Raw genomic sequence first — 21,762 nt, 5'->3', positions numbered from 1 at the left:
TGGGTCAGATATAAACCAAGTTTAGGTGGAGTTTATTTTCGTTATGCTGACTTTTTCGTACTGGGTACTCGCTAGCATGACGGAGTTTCTAATTGCCAACCATCCCGTAAAAAACGGAATCGTCTCGTATTCAGAGAAAATATTACGCGTTTCGTGTTGAGCTGAAAAAGAACGCAGTTTGTCCCGGACTTCAGCTAGAATGGAAAAGACACAAAGCTGGAGTTATTCTGTGTCTTTGCTGCACAGCTGCCTCTACTTCTCTCATTCTCTCCCCTCCCTCTCCTGTTGCTACTTCAATCATGAAACTGATCAATGATCAGCTGATCGGCTTTTCTCTCGTTTGTTTATCGCCCACTTCGCGCCAAAAAGAGGAAACCAGCGGAGGTTGTGCTAAACAACAGCAGCACGTTTAAGCTTGATCAGCTGTTGTTAGAATTTATTTAATATTAATTTCTAGTATCAGCTGATGTTTGCTGGAGCCACAGCTGTAAAAGCTGCTGGTCATGATATCGGTTTGGTTATCTGGTGAGATGGAAACATGAAGATGAAACCAGGAGATGTCCTTACTGAATCATCAGAGCTGAACAGGTGATGGAGAAACAGGTTTACCTTTTAGGTGACATGGATGAGTTGAAGGGAAGTTATGAACTGTTTCTGAGAGACAAATAACACCAGGATCCTTTTCTATGTAGCTGACAGCTGGTAACTGTGCAGGGGCGGATCTAGCAAAGTGTTGCCAGGGGGCCAGGTAGGGCATTAACAGGGAGAGGGGGGCACAAGGAAATACTTTTCCTTCTTATTCTCATTTAAAATGTCTCGCTTTTAAAAAAATAATTATCTGAATCTTACAACAAACGATTGATAGATTGATACATATATACCATCAGAAGAGTGAACATCACTGTCACAACAGCGTTTGTTTTCATTCAAAGGCTTTATGATTTTTCCTATAATGATGGGCTGGTCAGTCAAAACGCCCGGGCCGATTTTTTTGTCGCAGTCCAGCCCTGTATGCAGCTCATCTGCAGTCTGGTGTTACCTACATCTTCCTATTCAGAAGGCAGAATTTCCGAGTTCTGAGTACAATCGAAAGCACCACGACGGCAGTTTTTGTGTTGGATGTAAAAAGCGCACATGACGCTGTGACGTAGGCTAGAATCATGGCGGCGGTTAACAACGGTCCAGGCGTGGGATTTCTCTCGTGGAAATATGCACATTATCTTCTCCTTTCTATTGGTAGGTGGCACAGTGCACTTGTGGCAAGTAAGCAAGCTAGAAGACTGGCAAAGTTATGGAAGCAACACATTAACAAGAGAATTCTGAGTAAAACCAAAGTTACTTTCCCTAGTAACTAGTTACTTTGAAAGTAACGAGTAACTTGAAGTAACTGAGTTACTTTTGATAGAAGTAACTAGTAATGTAACTAAGTTACTAATTTAAAGTAACTTACCCAACACTGCTGCCCACACAGCTTACTTAGACTACCCTGGGAAAAACCCAGAACCTACTCTAATGGTCATCAAACCACATCTTTATTGATATATGCTGACATGTTAAAACTTGTCACAAAGGGTATGTGAGGGTCACAAATATCATCTTTATTGAACAAAGAGTTAAAGTTTGACACCTTCGGTAAAAAAACTGGGCTTGGAGGTGGTCTGCTCTTTTTGTTGCAAATATTAAGAGACTGGCACTAGATTTAAATGCAACAAAAAGGTTGCAAACTGACATCCTTATCCATCCACAAAGCTAGTCGTCAGAATAAACATAAATACCTCACTATACTATAGATACTCATTCTTTCCAGTGAATGAGCCCGCTGTTTATTGTGCCCTAGCGAGTCATGTAAACTCACTTCTCCTCATCCCACCAAACTCTTCAAGCTCTTCAGCCTCATGTGAATTCTATAAGGAAGTATCAGACAGCAAGAGTGATTCAGGCCACAGCCTGGTGGAGGGTCATGAGGTTTAAGTTCTCCTGTAAATTATAACTAAAGTGCAGCTTCAGGGCAGTGGTCGCAGGTCCACGGTGTGGAAAATAAAGGGAACGTATGTCCTTGCAAGACACGAGACATGTTTTTCAAAAGCTTGCCTGATGAATTGACACTAACATTTTGTATCCTGATGCCCAAAGGATATGTCCTACAACCTTAGACACTCTTGTCTTTTGCTCTGGTGTGTAAATATTTCTGTTTTAAAGTAAAAAAAAGAAGGAAAGGCTCTGAGTTTGAACCTGTTGTTCAGCTCTTGCTTGTTAGACAAGGTCTTCATGTTTTCCTTGTACCTATGTTTCTCTCCTGTGGTTGCTCTGACTTCTGGTTGCCTTCTCATGCTTCACTGTTAGGTAAACTGTCCATTGGATTGAATGCACACATTGCATTGACTTCTGCCTCTCTGTTTGCCCTGTTGTGTCCAGGGTGTGTCCTGCCTCTGTCTTAGCTGGGATATATTTTAGGACAGATTTGTGCTTGTGGTGTTCTTTGTAGGATCACATGAGTCACCGATTACTATTTTCCTTATTAAGGAATCCATGGTAACAGATTTGGCTGATTTAGTAAACATTTGAAGTCGTTCACAGCCTGAGAAAGAATAAAATTAAACCAGAGTAACCTGTGTCAAGTACAGGTTAAGAAGAAGCAGAGGCAAATTAAAGAAAAAATCTTGAACCCTTCAGTGAATTAACTCTGTGGCTCTGTTATGCGATGGGGGACGTTATGCTGAGGTTGTTTGAGTTTGCTTGCCCCTTTAAAAAGAAGGATCACTGCACATAAATACACTGTAAGTAGTCCTGAGCATCAGGGATCACTGAAAGGTTTGATGAGCATGGATATCATGTTAATCTTAATCTGTTTAAGATTTTGTCCCATTGTGTTAGACAGCCCTCCATCATCTCTCCATCTCCATCATCAAACCACCAAATGATTGAATTTCTTTGGAAGAATGACGAATAGCCTTCCGGTGGATGCCAAGATGCATAAAAGCTTTTGCGGTTTTACTTGATGGTTACTGTTAATATGGTTTCTTTCTATCATTATTTGAGATATTACTGCTCACTGTTTAAAATGTATGCAGCCGGCAACCACTGATAATACAATGCACAATACAGTGGACATACTGCCACCATCTGGTGCAAGCAGCATGTTCAGGCCCTGCTCGAAGAAGCGCATGTGCTTTCTTGTATAACTTTTTAGCTCTGCTCACCAGTTACACAAATAACTCAGCTGCTCTGCCTCTTCCAGAAAGCTCATGAAGATCTGTGTGAATAGACAAACAAATGCATTTTGTAACTAAATGGCTCTTTTTGACTACTTAGGACACTCTCAGTGGCCACTTCATTAGGTACACCTGTTCAACTGCTCATTAAGAAAAATATCTAATGAGCCAACCACAAGGGCAGGAAATCAAAGCATGTGGACATGATCAAGAAACCTTCCTGAGGGTCGAGGAGAAGTGACTCTGAAGCTGACATGGATGTTGGTGTCAGACGGGCCGTTCTGGAGTATTTCAGAATTTCTGCTGATCTGCTGGGATTTTCCCCACACAACCATCTTTTGGGTTTACAGGGAATGGTCCAGAAAAGTGAAAATATCCAGTGAGCAGCAGTTCTCTGGGTAAAAATGCTCTACTAATGCACGAGGTTAGAGGAGAATAGCCACTACTTTGAGTTGACATGAACTGAACAGTAACTTAAATATCCACCCCTCAGTAATACTCAATAATACTCAGTCTACATGAGTATTGTTGTTGACTGTGTCCACCTCTTCATGACCACAGCGTACCCATTTTCTGATGATTGCTTCCAGCAGGTTCGTGCACCATGTCTCAAAGCTCAGATCATCTCAAACTGGTTTCTCGATGATGACAATGAGTTCACTGTCCTCTAACAGCTTCCACAGTCATTAGATCTTAATCCAATATAGACATGTTGGGCTGTGGTTAAAAACACGAGATTTGCATCGTGGATGTGCAGCTGACAAATCTGCAGCTACTCCGTGATGCTATCAAGTCAACATGGACCAAAATCTCTGAGGAGTGTTTCCAGCACCTTGTTGAATCTGTGCCATTAAGAATAAAGGCACTTCTGAAAGTGAGAGGGGAGTCCGACCGAATACTAGCAAAACTAATGAAGCGGCCAGCCAGTGTATACTGGCAAATTTAACCTGGAAAAAATATATTTTAGAAACTATATGCTTGTGTGTAAAAGTAGCTTTGAAAAAGTCTTGCACATTTAAAAACACACAATATTTCTACCTGAAAGTAGTGGCCTGGAAGTATAAAGTAAAAAAGTAAGCCCAACAACGTATGGCTTATAGTATATATGAAAAATACTGGTGACCACCTGTGCTCTCCCTCAGCCTCCTAGTAGACACACCAATGGCATCAATTTCAAAATCCTATGTTGCTTTGTTCTCAAGTTATTGCATTTAGAAGATTTTTAGAAAACCTACTCTGACCCCGAGGCCAAGGGCACTGAGATTTGAAGTCATCCAGTAATTTTAGTAGACTCACCTATGGTAGCAATTTGAAGCTCCTACTTCGCTTCATTCTCCACTTATCACATTTATAAAAACTTAGGTGCTCACGTCGCTTGCCTGCCTGCCTGCCTGCCTGCCCGGCAGGGTGTTGACAATACCCCATCAGTAAAACTGATTGTGACCTTGCTTTCCTCTATGCAGGGCGAAACGCTGACGCTCTTACGTCTTACATTGAGCAAACACACCCACACACACATATGTAAGTACTGATTGTGTAACAGATCAACATATCAATAAAGAAAATTATCATTGATCTGTTTTACCTGTGAAGTAGGAAATATGCACAACTGGTAAATGCACTGGCTACAAGTGTTCATGTATACAAACATGCATAGTGTTCAGAGGCCGTTTACAGCGCACAGAAAATAAATAAATAAATGTAGCTACTAAATTTGACACCACCAGAGGCACATGTAGGTGTTTATGCTAAACTTTCTGATTACAGTATAGTAATAACAGAGAGAGACACATCTTCAATATATGAAAAAAAACCCCAAAAAAACCCAAAAAACATACTGCACATGGCAAAATAACTCAATCTGTGTCTCTGCATTATAGCAGCTCCAGAACCTGCCTGGCAGTAATTCAATATTTACTAAATTTAGTGGAAATGTTTGCTGTTTAGCTCCCAGGGGTGTAGAAAAAAAAAAATCCCTGCATCCTAATATGTTTGACTGTCTGCTCTGATATAAACCTTCCTCCCCAAGAGTCTCCAAGGCAACATTCAGTCAGCACTTAAGTCTTTTTCTGCATCACTCCAACACATTTTGACTTCTACAAGCCATCTGAAAATGTGACATGACAGACGCTTGTTAGACATTTGTAAAGACTCTGTATCCTTCACTCAGGTATTGTGCAGCTCGCCTCAACAGTCGTTTTGTTCTCTTGCTTTGATGTTATCAACACGGTGCAGGTTAATGTTTGCCCATGCCTTGGTGCACCCCTACAAAAAGTGCGTTTGGATTTGAGCTGATTGTTTGTGTAGGCAGTGGTAATTATGCTTTGGTAAATGTAATGGAAGGATTTTTTTTTTTCAATTTCTGAGTGCTGCTGTTATTTGCGCATTCATATCTATCGGCGGTTATTATTGGCAGTAGGGGCTCTCTGGGGTTATTGCAAGCGTCCTTTGCTATTTCTGAGTGCGAATGTGGAGTCTATTTTTCAAGGTTGCCATGGAAACCATTGTATTTGTGGTGGCAGTGATTGGTGCTGCCGGCCAAGCAAGACTCTGCTATTTTTGTCGTGAGTCAACACATGATATGCACGCTCTCTCTCTCACACACACACAGACACACACACTCAGGTGAACATGCCTGAATACAGATTCAAGCAGACAGTTCCACTCGCACAGTGCACACATCCACACCGCATACCTGCAATGTTGATTCACTCATGTGTAGTGTTTGAGAAGTGCTGTGCGTTACACAAGCATGTGTATGTTTCGCATCCTTCCTCAGCGCTACCAGGCATCTTGATACATCTTCGCCATGACAACAGTAGTAAGTGCTGTCTATTAAATCCCTCCACCAAAAACTGGTCATGTTTCCTTATGTTCTGTATGTTCTGCTTGTTCTTGCTTTTGAAGCATTGGCTGAAAGAAGCTGATGATGATGGTGGCGATTACATATAATCACTCAGTTATGTAACATACAGAAAATGATGCTGCTGTGATTTATCATGTTTGCATTTGAGTTGTGAGGCCAAAGGACAAAAAAATAGCTTTTTTTTTTTTTTTTTTTTTTTTTTTTTTACACATCCTGGCACAGTGATGAGCACGGAGCTGTAAATGATGCCAAACTTCTTACCGTAGCCACCTGTATGGGAATCTGTCAGCAGCAGTTTCTTGGTGAAATGGAGAATTCCTCAGGCCACAGGTCCAACATATTTAAAATCTTCAAATTTGTAATGCTGTAAAAACACAATAACTCAATTCACAAATCTTCAAAAAAAAGGTGCTTTGGTTAGAAATGAATCAAACAACTGCAGTGACAGATGGTGTAGCAATAAATAGTATTTGCTCTTTTTTAAGTGGGTGACACCACTCCACTCTCAGCATCTTCTACTTGCCATAGTGCAATAAATACACTGATATGGAGGATGGGAGCAATAAACTAGAAAACCTCAATTCTCACAGCAACTAAAGCTTATCATAATAGAGGTATTAGTGAGCGACTAGTTTAATCTAAAAATGCATGAGAGGTGCTGCAAATTAAAACGTGCTTTTTAATGGTCAAAGAAGACATAATTTCCATGAAATGCAAATGTTATGTGTGTAATTATGGGAAACCTTACAAATGCAAATGAAAAACACCCCAGAACTCAGCAGCTTTATGCCCACTCCTTCAGTAGAGTAGCCTTATCCATAATAGCCCAGATTTCATTGTCCTCGGCAGACAGAGCAGTGAGGATGGACTCCATGTGAAAAAGATCACCGTGGCAACAGGAGTCCCAGTTTGAGAAGCTGGGATGGATGGAGGCTGAGGCCTGGCCTAATCAATCCTTCAATGTCTCAGCAAATCTTAGACTGGAAGGCGCTTTAATCTGTAGAATAACAAACTGAAACACTACAGGCTGACAACAGTAAATCAACTGGAAGAGGAAGGAGAAATAGGGGGCGGGATATGAGAGGGAGGAGCATGAGCAAAGATTTATGAACCTTAACAGGTTATTTGGGAATCGTCTTTTCCAAGGTAGCAGTTTGGAAACACACAAACAATATTTTTGGTATGTTAGTGGTAGGTGACAGTAGGTTTCCTGTCAGGAAAGGTGACATGTTTTCCCCCTTCTAAATCCCCAGCAGAGGGCAACTTTTAAAAATGTGAAGCTCAGCTGTGCTACATCTGGAGCAGTCAGGGTGTAGCAGAGTAACCATCATGTCATACAGCAAGCAAAAATTGCACATCAGCAGCGACTGGATTTTGCTCTGTACATTATTTAGGGAACATGTACAGTTAGCAAAGCGGCTTTCTGACTGTTGCTGCAGTAAATTTAACATAGGAAGTTTCAACTTTGAGCTACCCTTTAAATAAAGCTAATATTTAAACTCCCTGTGTGGTTGAATGTGAAGTCAGAGGACTGCCAAAGTGACTGCTGTTATCCTCTGAAGACCATCTTTACCAACTTTGTGACAACCCGGCTGAGACACACTAAAGCACTCGTTATTTAAAACAAATTTATAACGCTGCTGCAGTGGCATTCCTTCATTTTTGAAGACTCAGATTGAGATGACGGTAAGGACATTAGGACCCTGTGGAGACAGCAGCTCTGGTCCTGTTTCTCACTGCCTCCTGCTCCATCTCTGCAATGTGTGTGAGTGGAGGGGGAAGGCAGAGAGTGAGCTGGTGTCTTTGCAAGCATTTACATCAGCATCGTTTCAGAGAAATCTCTGCTGCCACAGCTGTTGTCAGCTAGGGAGAAGGATGCACAAGGCAGATCAAGGGATGGAGAAAGAAACAGGCTGTTACAGTGGGAAGTACCTCAGCAGCATTTTTTAAGGTACAGTGATTGATTTCCACTGTGTACCTCAGCAGTAGGAGCTAAACCAGGATTCCATCCTCAGACCCCAAAGCAGCAGACAGCTGCATCAGGAAATACTCTGATTCAGGTATAATATGCTCTCTGCCTTTTTCTTTCTGTGTCTTCCCATCACACTCCCCGATCCTCACCACATTCTCCTCGCTTGTTCTCTCACGCCTCCTGTAATCTGCTCGTTGTGTAGCGCTGACTGCAACAAATTCATTTAAGCTACATTCTGATATACAGAATAAGAGTCTTGCTTATTATTAAAATGGGTGTAATGCATTAATAATTAAAACATAAACGAGCAGGTGGAAGGGAAAGGAATGGCCAAACCAGGCAGGAGGGTTAAAGTGAATTGACTGTACCTTTATGTGTGGTACACAGACGTTGCTCAGTGTGGGCAGTCATTCATAGGCGATGAGAGAGGTTAGAGCTCAGTATTTACTTGAACGTGGATTACTGTGACTGTAAACGTCACATCTGTGGCAGACAGAATTCATATCAGCAGGCAGCATGGTTTCCTTTATATGGCAACAGCCAACCATAGCTCTCTGTTTCTGTGCACAGGTAACATGCTAACAGCCTGCTCAACCTGTGAACATCCTTAGAATTTCTATTTGGAACATTAAATTAACTCATTCTAAATTATCAGGGCTTCCTCAGTGGAAGACATCACCCTCTGTACAATCACAGACCTACATACAGGCCTCCCAGAGTCTGTGGCTAGGTTTTGGTTTTTTTGGGCTAGAAAAGGTAGTCATAAATATGCAGGTTAACCACAAAATATGCATATATCTTTGAAGCAAGCGAAGTGCTCTCATGGCAGTTGTAGATGTGATGGAAAAGGCCTATTAACTAGTCAGTGATAGTACTGGTTTTGGTGAATTAGCTCATGTACAGACAGGATGTGTGCTTGAAAAGTATTTATACCCTACTGCTGTTGCTGCCCGGGAAGAATAAGTCTGGATTTATCGTTGACCTTCTTTGCTGTAATATATTCTTAAAAATTAAACTGCTCTCCAATTTTTTCCCTTAGAGTTATTCTGATAATAAATATGCATTTTTTTCAGTATTATTATTTGGTTTTAGACGTGGCCTAACTCTACTGCATGATGACTTCTCATTTTTCATTCATTTTACTCACTCAGTTCCTGCAGCATGTTGCTAAAAAAGGTGTCAAATGTCCATGCCTTGAATAATGAATATCTAATAGAGTTAATTGGTTTGAGGGGTGGCTTTGAATTACCTTATCAGCAAGATCGCTTTAACGGAGATTTCAGAAGCTAAGGAGGATTTTTATAAAACTTCATCTAAGTGGATTAATTTTGATGGTAGCTGGGGCAAAAAGGGAAACTCACCATGGAAGGATGAGTTCATATAACTGATATTTGCAAATTAGAGGTCTCTCATGACACAGTACACACACAGGCAAACATCCACTCACAGATATTTACCCTCTCTTCTTCTTCTTCTTCTTCTTCTTATTGTAGGGTGGGTTTGTGACTGATGAAAGACAAGAAGGCTTTTTAAATGGAAAGGATTCAAAACATCTAAACTTCCTGACATCACAGCAACATCTTCTGGACTACGGGGCAGCTTTTTACCTCATTTTCAAGTCACTGTTTCCTGGCCACATTTCCCTTTCTTTGAAGGATGGGTGATGGGCCTGTGACTGACTCTGCCCGCCTGCCTCGTCCCACCCTTCAATGGAGCCAATGTGGAACTCCTCCCACACACCTCCACAGCCTACATCCAACATGTCTGCCTCCTCTCTGCCTGAAGGCTGGGCTCTGTCTCAGTCGCTAGCCCTACTGGCGATGCTGCTCATGGATTTGTTGGCTGTGGTGGGTAACGTCGCTGTCATGGCGGTCATTGCCAAGGCCCCGCAGCTCCACAAGTTTGCCTTTGTCTTCCACCTGTGCGTGGTGGACCTTCTGGCAGCCCTGGTGCTGATGCCCCTTGGCATGCTCTCGAGCCGCGCCTTCTTCGGGGAGGCCCTGTGCAGGAGCTACCTCTTTCTCAGTGTGTGCCTAGTCAGTGCTGCCATCCTCTCTATCTCTGTCATCAATGTGGAGCGTTATTACTACATCATACATCCGATGCGTTATGAAGTGAAGATGACCATTGGCCTGGTAGCTTCGGTGCTTGTAGGGATATGGGTAAAAGCTCTGGCCATGTCTGCTCTGCCACTGCTTGCTTGGTTCCTGCAGGGTGGAAAAACTCCTCTTTTGGAGAGTAGCGGGGTTGAGGGAGGGGGTGGCGGTGCCGTGCCACCTCCCCCGGCTCAGGGTCACAGGCGCTGCTCACTGCATTGGACAGGGGGAGGGTCAAACCGTTTGGCCTTCATGGTCCTCTTCACTCTGGTGTATTTTCTGTGCCCACTGCTGGTGATTCTCGTTGTCTACTGCAACATGTTTAAAGTGGCCCGGGTGGCTGCCATGCACCACGGCCCACTGCCCACGTGGATGGACACACCTCGCCGCCAGCGGTCAGAGTCACTCAGCAGCCGTTCTACAATGGTTACCAGCTCCGGGACAGGTACTGGAACTGGCAGAGGAACTCCACAACGCCCTTTTGGAGGAGGGAAGGCTGCAGCAGTGTTGGCAGCAGTGGGTGGGCAATTCCTTTGTTGCTGGCTGCCCTACTTTACTTTCCACCTGTATTCAGCACTGGCTGCCAGCCCTCCAGCCACACTGGCCTCTCTGGAGGAAGTGGTCACCTGGATTGGCTACTTCTGCTTCACCTCCAATCCCTTCTTCTACGGCTGTCTGAACAGACAGATCCGAGAGGAGCTGGGCAAGCATCTGCCTTGCCTGTTTCGTCGAGCGGGGATCGAGGTGGAGGACAGACTGCCCAGCCGTGAAGGATCCATAGAGGAAAATTTCCTTCAGTTTCTTCAGGGCACCGGCTGCAACTTGGATCCTCAAAACTCTCACAGCACTTCCAGTCCTAAGGGTGAGGCCTGCTGCCCTGTGGCTCAGTCACAGCCAGCCGAGCCGGCACATGCCATGCCCATTGATTTCCGTATCCCAGGACAAATTGCAGAGGAGACTTCAGAGTTTATTGAGATTGAACAGGCGAAAAACAACCATATATATACAGACAGCTGACTTTTCAATGTCTCTATATTTTGAAAAATACATTCAAAGAAACACAGTCTTTCAGGAAAACACGTTTCTCTATTTTTTCTTGAAAGCTGTCCACCAGGTAGCTAAATTCATTTTAAAGACTAATAATTGTGTCTTTGGATCACTGCACTTTGCCTCATCAGTTTTCATCCTTGTTTTTGAAAACAATCATGGTTGAACAGTTAAATGCAGATGTACAAACTTTTGCTTGCGAACAGGGAAGTTACTGCTTTATTTAAAAAAAAGAAAAAAAAGGCTGTATTTTGGCCTTCGGCTCAGCTCTGTACAGTAAACGACTCACTGAATTGCTATTTATGTTGTTTAAGCTTTTTTAATAGATGAAAAAAAACATTAATTTGGTGTTTGAGTCTCTGACGTTTTGGCAGTAAAATATTTTTGAAGAATTTCTTTTCATCTCAAATTAAGAAACACTTGCTTAAATACACTGGCTCCCTCTGAAATCATTACTTTAATATTGTGCAGTTACATCTTGCTATCAGAAAAATTACCCTAGTATACAAATACGAAGATTAAAAAGTTGTTTTTTTTTTGTTTTTTTTTTTACAAGACTTCAGCAAGTCATTTTAAACATTACTGCAAGAAAAGTAATGTTAAAGAACACAGCAATAAAAACATCATATTGAACAATAGTTTGGAGTTTTGTCAGTGACAATGGCAGCTTTAAGCCAATTCGATTACATTAGATGTGTACATATTGTGGCCTGACTGCTCATGGATTTGGTACAAGCTGTTTACAGACAAACTTTCCTTGGTGCTTTACGATGTAACTACGATGTTTAGGGTTACCCCCGCTTCCTGCCATGTGATGTATCTATCAATGTCTTTGGATATAAATTTAGATCTTAAAAAAATTAATAAATCAGCATTCGCTTGATGCACTGCTAAAAATTGAATGATGATTCTGTTCTCTACATTGTTTAATGTACTAAACTCTAAGTTATGTTCAGTAAAATTGTGTAAGGTTTGGTTGTGTATGTCAGTCAACACAAGCATTTTTTAAATGATGAGTTTAGGTATTTGTAAAAGAAGTGATGACAAGGAGGCCAATGTATTTTGACAAGTGCAGTAACTGCCTTCTTCGTGTTTTTTCCGCTGTGAGATTTTAAGGAGAATACATGTGGATTGTTTTCTTTTTACTACCCTGATTCTCTTCAGGGTTTTGTTTTTAAGTACCTCAGTGCAGGAAACAATATTTCACTGTCTAATACGACCCCTGCACACTACTTTAATGTTGTGGGAAGAACAGAGCAGACAGAATTTGCTTGAGGTTTTTAAAAGACTTGGTTTTGCAGCTTAACTATGAGCTGAAATTGTATTTTATAGCGAACTGTTAGAGGGAGACGTGTGAAAATGACTGATTAAAATAAAGAGGCTTTCTTATGTATTGTGGAAACAGGGTTTTTAAGATATTTTTTCAGAGGGTGTTTTAGTGACAAGGCCAACTTGACACCTTCTTTTTATCACGTCTAAATATCTCAAACTGTGAATGATGTTGAATGTTTGTGTTAGGTTTTTTTTTGACTTGTTCGGAGATTGTTTTTTAAGCTGTGGTGAAGATAAAGAATGACTTCCACTGTACAATGATATGAATGTGTTAAAAAAACACAGCTGAAGCTAAAGCGAGAGATACTGTTGTAATAAAGAGTTTCTATGTTTGTAAAATATTTTGGATGCATTCGCATAATTTAACCTACAATGTGGGGTTTCTGCCAAAATATTGGTATAAGTGCAATATACTCTTGCTGGCCACTTAATTGAGTACGGTTGTTCAATTACATGTTAATTCAAATATCTAATCAATCAATCACAGGGCAGCAACTCAGTGCATTTAGGTGTGTAGACATGATTAAGATGACCAGCTGAAGTTCAAACCGAATTTCAGAAACACACCCATCTGTAGGGTTTACAGAGAGTCCAAAAAAGATCAAATATTCAGTGAGCTTCAGCTCTCTGGGTGAAAATGTTTCACTGATGTCGGAGGACAATGGTCCGACTGTTTCAAGCTGATAGGAAGGCAGCTGTAACTCAAAGAACCACATGTTACAACCAAGGTATGCAGAAGAGCATCATTGAACCCTGAAGCAGAAGACCGTATCAGTTTTCACTCCTGTCTCCTAAGAAATTGAGGGTACAATTCACTCTTGATCACTAAAATAGTAATTCAATAGGAAATCAATATTTGTGGCATAGTTTTTTTTTATAATAACATTAACATTTTAGTGTTTTATATTACTGTACGTGTGTGTGACTTAATCCTTTGCATTGAAATCCTGATGCAAAGAGAGATGGTGGGGGAATATAGTTCAGAGTAATCTGAAGGTAAAAATCTTCAAAAATGAAAAAATGGAAATATTTTAGAGATACATGAAAAATGTGTCAATCAACCACTAAAACATTTTTTTCTGTTCATGAAAATAAATAAAAAAGGTAATAATAATAATAATAACAATGTGCTGTTTCTATTTAATTTTTTTGCTTTGTTTCATTTGGAAGATGTGATTGCTCAACACGCCTCACACTTCTATGATGGACCTCAGTCAAACCGCCCCCAGCTTCGGCAGGCTCTGCCATCCCCATGGCAATTATTACCTAGAGACATTTTTCTAGGCTGTAGTGGGTGGTAGGAGGAGCTTACTCGATTGGGAATCCAACATGACGCCCCTATCTGTGACTTCTTAAAATATATTCTCTACACTAAACCAGAGCTGACATTTGGTTTTGTTATGTTATCACAAACCATAGCACTCCTAGTGTGAATATGTCATGTTGTAAACTGGAATGACCCTCTTAGACTTTATTTGTTATTTATGTGAGATCTTGGGTTACTTTGCCTTATAATATATCTAGTTGTACCATAACAACAATGTTATATTCTGTTAAAGATTCACATTGTATTTGTCAACATTAGTTATAATCATACACCTTGAAATGCTTTTATATGCACATTATGCCCTTGCTTTTGCATTAACAGAAAGATCTGGCTAAGTGTTGTGGTCCAGGACAGACACTAAAGCAGCACAGTAAAGGGAATTAATCATCATCCTAGGTAATCGTCTGCGAGTCATTTGATCAACCCACTCTAAACGTAATCTTGTACATGTTTTAACATGATCTACTAAATTATTATAAATCTTATCTGGTGGTTAATAAAGGTCAAAGGTTTGAGATACTGAAACATTGGACTTCAGTCTTAAATGCCTTGAGTCAGCCAGCTCAGTACGTGTTCCTATTTTAAGGCTATTTGAGTCTTTTTCTTTGCTTTTGCAAACAGCCTTGCTTTCTAAGCTAACATATAAGCTTAAGCAAACTTTCAGTAAAAGTTTAGGAAGCTATATTTTACATTTTCACCACTGCTTTACTTTTTAAACACTGGTATTCACGGTGGTAAATAACAGTAAGCGGAATCAGTTATATTCTTCTATAAGTAGATACAAATCTGCTTTTATTCAATTTTAGAAGTATTTTACTTCTACTCAACGGCATTTCAGAGAAAAATGCTGTACTTTTTACTCCACTACATTTACTTGACTTTAGTATTTGACCTCTGTAACAGGTATGATAAATACAATCTACACATAGAAAATTATTTGCAACACACACTCACCATGTGTTTTGTTAAGTATACCTGTTCAGCTCCATATTCATGCAAATATCCCAACCAGTCTCAGCCAGTCACATGGCAGCAACTCAGTGCTCTGTGGATATAGCCAAGATGACCTGCTGAAATTCAAACTGAGCATCAGAAAGGAGAAGAAAGGTGATTTAACTGACTTGGCATGGTTGCTGGTATCAGATGAGCTGATCTGAGTATTTCAAAAACTGTTGATCTACTGGAATTTTCAAAAACACAGCCATGTGTAAGGGTTATGGAGAATGCGCCGGATAAAAAGGAAAATATCCAGTGAGTTTCGAGTTCTCTGGCTAAAAGTACTTTGTTGATATCACAGGTCAAAGAATGACGAGACTGCTTTGAGCTGACAGGACAGCAAAATTAAATCAAATAGCTACTTGTTAAAACAAAGGTATGCAGAAGAGCACCTCTGAATGCACAGCATGTTGAAGCTTGAATCAGATGTGCTATAGCAGCAGAACACCTCACTGGGTGCCATTCCTTTTAGATAAGAACAGGACAATTAGGGTAAAATTCACATAGGCTCATGAAAACTGGACAGCAGAAATGCTGTCTGGTCTGATGGGTCTTGATTTCTGCTGCCATTTTCAGATGTTAGGATCAGCATTTGGCATAAAGAACACGAAAAGCATGGATTCGTCCTGCCTTGTATCAGACGTTCGGGCAGCTGGCGGTGGTGGTGTGGGGCATAATTTCTTAGTACTAGCTGAGCATCTCTTAAACACTACACAGTCTACCTGAGTATTGTTGCTGACCATATGCATCCCTTCGTGACCACGGTGTACCCATCTCCTGACGGCTACTTCCAGTACAATGCACCGTGTCGCAAAGTTCAATTCAACTTTGGGATGTGGTGGAATGGGAGACTCACTAGCAAGGTGTACCTAATAAAATGGCCAGCGAGTGCATGCCAGGAGCTAAAAAATGTGCTCCATCTAAATAATAAGAGGAAAATAACACATAAAACTAACACTGATAGCGTTTAATATATGGTGACCTTTGAGATATTACCAGTAAGAAAGTCATTCTAGGATTTAATTGCTAAATATTTCAGAACTTGTTTTAATTACAGCTGCTGAAGATAAGCTATTATCAAACGTTATCTAACCAGCGTGGAAACACATTTGTTCTTCTTTCACCGGGACCTTTGAACCCTCTCCCAGCGCCTCCTTTGAACACAACACTTCATCCTTCTGTGGAGGAAACTGAAGTAACAGAATAACAAACCCACCCAAACCGAATATCACCCCTGGTAAGTATTTCCTAGCTAGAATTATTTAACTAATACTTATTTCTCTCATGGGTTAGCCATTTATGTCGTTTTTAAGCTAAAACGTAGGCTATTGACACTGCAGTTATCGTGCTTGAACTAACTTTGTACATTTCATAGTGGACAGTTAAGCTAGTAAGAAGCAGTCGCGTTGTTAGCTATGTGAAACTCCTCGATAACTTGTTTACAGTCGGCGCTCTTGTTAGCTACTCTGCGGATGTATACGTACACATATTTAGAGCCCGTATATACTGTAACGAGCCGTCGTTGTTGCTTTATCTTTGTGTCAAGGTATTTCCTGCCACTTCCAGCTAACGAGTCGTCAACAATGTCCGTTGGTAAGTCGGCACCCGACATAGCTGTACTCAAACATACACGAAACACGCTCTAGAAAAAGGAGTTTAGCTCTCCCCTTAAGTGTCTTATCACCAGAAACTCTGTCAGAAGCTTATTACATAGGTAAAAAATAAAATAAAATAAACGAATTTAACCTTATTGCAGTGCAATAAATCACAAAACCTTGCCTCAAATAAGGGAAAAACAGTAGCTGTTTTTTTTATGCGTTAAATGTACTAATAGTACTAATATTTGAAAGCTTGTACCCCTGCTTGCTTTTACGTGGCCAAGGAGGAAGCTGTGAGGTCCTATTTGTGCCAAAATTATGCTCACATTCATGTGGATTTAAAAAGTAACAAAACAAATCGTGTCTTTTCGGTTATGCTTTGGTTCACCTTTAAAGTTGTGACAAAACTATTTTTACAAACTGATTGTGTCTGTGCGTTGATCAGCTGACAGGACAAAAACAAAAATGTGGCTGTGACTTTGCTTTCGTCATCCTGTTGCACTTCCTGTCATTTGACAGTGTGGCTTTGCAGCTGGTCTTGATGCGTCTTTTGATTGTGTTGTCTTTATGTGATTTATGAGTAATGGAGTAAATTTGTGTGTGCCATTGGATGAACTTGATCAACTTTGACGTTGTAGGTGGAGTGAACAATATAGAACTAGTTCTCAACTGACACTGGTTATCAGTTCACATTCCTATATACCATCAGTATTTTGTTACAGTGGTGTGTGAAAGCCACCACTCATTTGTTTCTGTTTTGCTTCCAAGGAGCTAGACTTTCTTGTAACATGTTAAAAGTGCTCTTAAGCAGTAGTTCTCCAAAGTTTTTTCTTTGGACACTGGCTGCTTTTTTAACTTATTTTGAATACAGTCTGTGTAGCTGATCATATTCATAGGAATGTTTTATGCTTGCTGAGCCATTTGATAGGGAACTGAGAGACACTTAACTCAGGGGTGTCTACACATAACAGACAACTTTTTAAAGTTTTAAAGGTACTCCCCCCCCCCCAACCTGGCATGAAAACACATAATTAGTTTACAGTTTGACAGCCCTAAAAATTGTATTCACTGAAAACTTGGCATATGTTGGCATGATGTGCTGTGCATCCTTAAAAAACTAGACTAATGTAGGATAAGCAAAGAGACTTAAAGAGCTATTTACAGCAGATGGACATAATCTGAAAGTGTTCTTAAGATATGCAAAAAATAAAAAATCCAGCAAAGACCCGACTTGAAAGATGCATTTGACCCTGCATTTGATCCATATACTGTTTGCTGAAGCCTCATCAAAAAGGTGGCTGTCACTAAGCCATTGTTAAGAAAGGGAAACAGGGAGAAAAGACTAAGGTAATCCAGGGACCTGGCAATAGAAGAAGCAGTGCTATTAATAAAAAAAACATGCCCTGGTTGTATTTTATTATAGAAAATACCAGTATAGACTATTTCAAAGTGTATATTAGCTCATTTGAAAATATGTTACTTTGTTCAGCAGGATTTTGTGTAATGTACACTGTCAAGATGCTGTTTAATAGATGTGACCACAGTAGGGGTTTTTTCCTGTATGGCCTTGGTAAACAAAATGTTGCATTTCATAAGCACTGGTCTGAATAAGTGGGGGGAAAAATCTCCTAAGCAGCCAGATATATGCTCACTGGCCTCATTTTTAACAAAAGGGTGTGCAAACAGAAGGCTTGACCAAGCAGCAGAAGCAGGGAGAAAACCAAAGGAGAGTTTTCAGGTACTATGACTGCTTTCTGTTTCTTGGTGAGGCTTTAAGAATATGACTAATTTGTATTTTGCGAAGTAGTTAAGATATTCATCGGGTTAGTTATTTATTTTTTCCTCTTCAAAAGTGGGCCTGTGTGTTTTAGGGTTTTCTGCTGGTGCCACCGCACCTGATGGTAAGCAGTGTCTTTAAAACCTGGGTGAGCTTTCAGGAAAAAGCCTGCAGAAACCCTGATATAAGCTTTTATTTTTTCCTTACTTTGCAGACACTTCCACTTCAGTACCCAAATAAGGTTATCTTTTAAAATATTATTGTAAAATTAAGTGTTTGTTGTACAATGTACTACTCTTTTTTTAAAAGCTTTATCAGTTTCTTTTTTGCTTTTAGACTTTTGGTTAGATACACTTGAATATGTTACTATCACATGAGTTACTTGGATGTAACTGTTAGATATAAAAGTTTTACCATGTAAAAAGCAAAAACTTTTCACACACATGCTTTTTAAACTTTTGAAAAGAAGGAATAGAAATTTTCATCCAGCTGCATACAGTTTTCATGCCACTAGATGGGGCTCTTTGCTTGTTCTTAACAACTCTCTTTGTATGACTATTCTGGTCCATAATATAGTTTCTTCCTAGTTTTGGAGAATTGGATTTACAGTATATTGAAATTGAATTCTCAAGTTGAATAATTGCAATCACTGATTCAGCATTGTGTTTAAAAGCTAAATGAGCAGTGATATTAACATTACTAAAGCATAAAATATGCAGTATTGAACTTATAAAATATACCAGTGTGATTATTAACTGTGTAAATTTCCAGTCTGTGAAACTTTCAACAGAACACTTTAGTTTGCAATTTAGTGATGAGTGTATTGAGAGCATGAACACTAGTAAAATTTAAGATTTTTTTTTAATCATTGACCTGCTGTGTTGACTTTTGGATGCTTGTGTGTTTGCTAAACTTTTAAAAGAGTTTATGATGAATTGTAATTTTGCTCCTCAGCTACAGGAAGTAAGTGACAACAAGTCATTAATGTACTGTACTTGTTGTACCACAGCCTCTAGCTGGGCAATAGCTGTCACTATTTATAATACTCCATGTCAGGCGGGCCTCCGTCCGTGCGCGCGCCTGTGTGTGTGTGTGTGTGTGTGTGTGTGTGTGTGTGTGTGTGTGTGTGTGTGTGTGTGTGTGTGTGTGTGTGTGTGTGTGTGTGTGTGTGTGTGTGTAAGCTGTCCGTCTCCCCTCAGAATTTTCCAGCAAAGAAGACTGGGAGCTCATTGGTGAGCTGGTTATCGTGCTTATCTCTGTTATTTATTTTTTTAGTTACTTGCTGTTCATCGCGATCCTTTGTTTTTGCTTCTCTTGGATACACTGCATGTTTTAATGATATCTATCTAGCTGCTATTTTTAGAAGAGTGGAAAACTTTTGTCCTTCGCTGACCTAGGCGCTCAGCTGGCTCAGCTGCAGCTGATTTTCTGGCTTGCTAGCTGTCATGCTAGCTACACTCTTTGATTTCCAATGCTCTCCTCTGTGGCCGCTTTTCCCTGTGCTGCCCACAGGAAGCTCCTTCCCTGGTTGCTAAGGCAACCGAGGACGATGGCCCCCAGCAGGAGTTGGGGAAGCCTTGGGCTGTCTTTCAACTCGCCGCTGTGCAGTGTGCCTGCTGACCCGCCGCTGACTGGGAGGAGGAGCCAACTTTGCAGAGGAGCTTTGCCTGGCCCAGTATGGGTCCTACCGTCCCGCTGTCCCACTGTGAGACAGAGCTCCAGCATCAGAGCTAGTGCTCCTTTCTCCCCCTGCTGGCCACTTCAATGCTCTGACCCACTGTGCTCGACTAGTAACAAGAGCACAGGCGGCAAGATGTCATCTTCTTCCTCCACCTCCTCCTCTAATGCTGCAAATGGACAAGGGAAGCCTAAGCCTAAATCCCCGATGCACAAGAGGGGGAGCCTGCAGAGCACCACCAGCCCTGGTGAGTGTGGGTGAAAGGGTGGGTTTGGGGGGTCCCAAAGAAGAAATGGGGGAACATCTTATGTGGATGTGGAGTCAGAAAATTACACATGTGCTTGTGCAACGGTATTTAAGAATTCATGCTGCTCACAAAGAGCAATGAGAGGGAAGTGGAGAATTCTGCAACTCTAGCTAGTTTTTTTCCGCCTGTAAATTGATTTGAAGCTTCCACCCATGTTGGATACGTTCAGCATGTGTGCTCTTCTGTGTGTAATACACCTCGCTGAATCGATTAACTGCAAAGAACATTTTCACAAAACTTCAGATGAAATTGATTATTTAACAATTGCTATTCTAGTTTTTTCAGTCGGACGATTACATAGTGTATGAAACATCAGAAAGTATTGACTAGCGCACATGAATGGTCCTCGAAGCCAGATAACAGTGTAAAGTCCAGCAGGGTTGTGCAAAAGAAAAAAATAATAGTGTGTACTTTGATAAGAAGGTAAAGTTCAGGTTAAGTGTATCATTTGTCATAACGAGGCACCGATGAACAGCCTTTACTTAACTTGTGAAGTTAATGTTTTGCAGATGAGTGTGACAGTGTAATGTGCATCGCCTCAAAAAATAAGAGCGAAATATAGATTTTTGAGCATTTATTGTCCTCTTTTGCACAGTGAATATCGCTGTATATAAACATTTCTGACTGTCTGTGTATTATTGTCGGATTGTAAAGGAATGTGAGGAGTTTGTGGGCCTATTTACCCGACCACCTTGCACAGTTTCTGCTACAGTTTATCAAAGGTCTGCAGTTTGTCAGCTTTGCTCAGAGCAGTGGTATCAGTTTATTTTTTCAACTGCAACTCTCTCTCTCATTACAAGTTTCTGTTAGATTGTTCTCTCAGCATTCCAGATAAAAACAAACAAACACATTTAACATTGTGTGTGTGTGTGTGATGGGATAGACGAAAATTATTGTGCTTTTATGATTATCTTTGATTTTAATGTTAACTGCTCTTTCCGGTGAGAAACAATCAAGTTAGACCTGCAATTTATATGTGAAATGAATTGGTTCCTCAGGGTGCTGCACAGCACAAAAGTCGAGCATTTGGAGGGATGCGGCAGCAGATCCTGAGGAGTAACTCACGCTGACACACTCCTTACAGTATTTGCTGAGGACGCCTGTCTTTGGTGCAGTAATAAATAACTTATAGGTCTCTCCAGCCATGCAGTCATTCAAGTCCTCTCAATTAGCCGCTTGGCTGAGCCTTGTGCTCTCCCAGTCTGATAATATGGTCCATTATGGTCCATCTGACCACATTTTTATTTTTGCCTCTAAACGACTGTTCTCAAAGTCAGGTCATGGACTGAAGCTCAATATTTGCATTGTTTCTTCTTGTAACCTCAGCAGAAATAGTTCTCTTATCATATTTTCCCCTCTCACCAAACACATCTCTCCAGCACTGATGCACCCCTGCATACTTGAAACAGTTCTCTTACGCAATGGTTTGAGTGGATTTGCTGGTGTAAACATTGATTAACCAACCAGCTTCCTGGAGGAAACTGCCTCTGCCTGTAGGCTCCGCAGCTCTCCCACTGGACTCTGGCATGAAGCAGAATATGTAATGCCCAGTTA

The 21,762-nt window shown here is 40.8% G+C and overlaps 2 protein-coding genes across 4 annotated transcripts in view; both read left to right on the top strand.

Moving 5' to 3' along the window:
• The first annotated feature begins 7,824 nt into the window (after positions 1-7,824).
• LOC146387089 (G-protein coupled receptor 61-like) lies at positions 7,825-12,866 on the top strand. Of its 2 annotated transcripts, none has more exons than XM_084928436.1 (2): positions 7,825-8,029; positions 9,544-12,866. In XM_084928436.1, exon 2 carries the CDS (start codon positions 9,760-9,762, stop codon positions 11,161-11,163), a length of 1,404 nt encoding a protein of 467 aa, XP_084784562.1. In that variant the 5' UTR covers positions 7,825-8,029; positions 9,544-9,759; the 3' UTR covers positions 11,164-12,866. The 2 variants fall into 2 exon arrangements, with proteins under 2 accessions (XP_084784562.1, XP_084784561.1); XM_084928435.1 differs by having other exon boundaries at positions 7,825-8,138.
• Positions 12,867-15,986: 3,120 nt separating this feature from the next.
• ampd2a (adenosine monophosphate deaminase 2a) overlaps positions 15,987-21,762 on the top strand; it is a 33,117-nt gene continuing 27,341 nt past the window's right edge. Inside the window, exons 1-2 of one of the 2 annotated variants that reach the window (XM_084928430.1) lie at positions 15,987-16,085; positions 16,395-16,441. In XM_084928430.1, coding sequence (XP_084784556.1) covers positions 16,432-16,441 — 10 coding nt within the window. In that variant the 5' untranslated portion in view covers positions 15,987-16,085; positions 16,395-16,431. Of the gene's footprint in view, positions 16,086-16,394; positions 16,442-19,437; positions 20,149-21,762 lie in introns of those variants that run through there. The other variant, XM_084928429.1, reaches the window with a different exon arrangement.

The sequence above is a fragment of the Perissodus microlepis genome, chromosome 5, assembly GCF_051167445.1.
Source record: "Perissodus microlepis isolate ML-2025 ecotype Zambia chromosome 5, ASM5116744v1, whole genome shotgun sequence".
NCBI lineage: Eukaryota > Metazoa > Chordata > Actinopteri > Cichliformes > Cichlidae > Perissodus > Perissodus microlepis.
Note: the sequence above shows the minus strand (reverse complement) of the source record. Positions and strands in the feature narration are given on the sequence as shown.

What these genes read in the sequence shown, in the direction of transcription:
- LOC146387089 (XM_084928436.1), top strand. Translation starts at nt 9,760, where the DNA reads ATGGAGCCAATGTGGAACTCCTCCCACACACCTCCACAGCCTACATCC.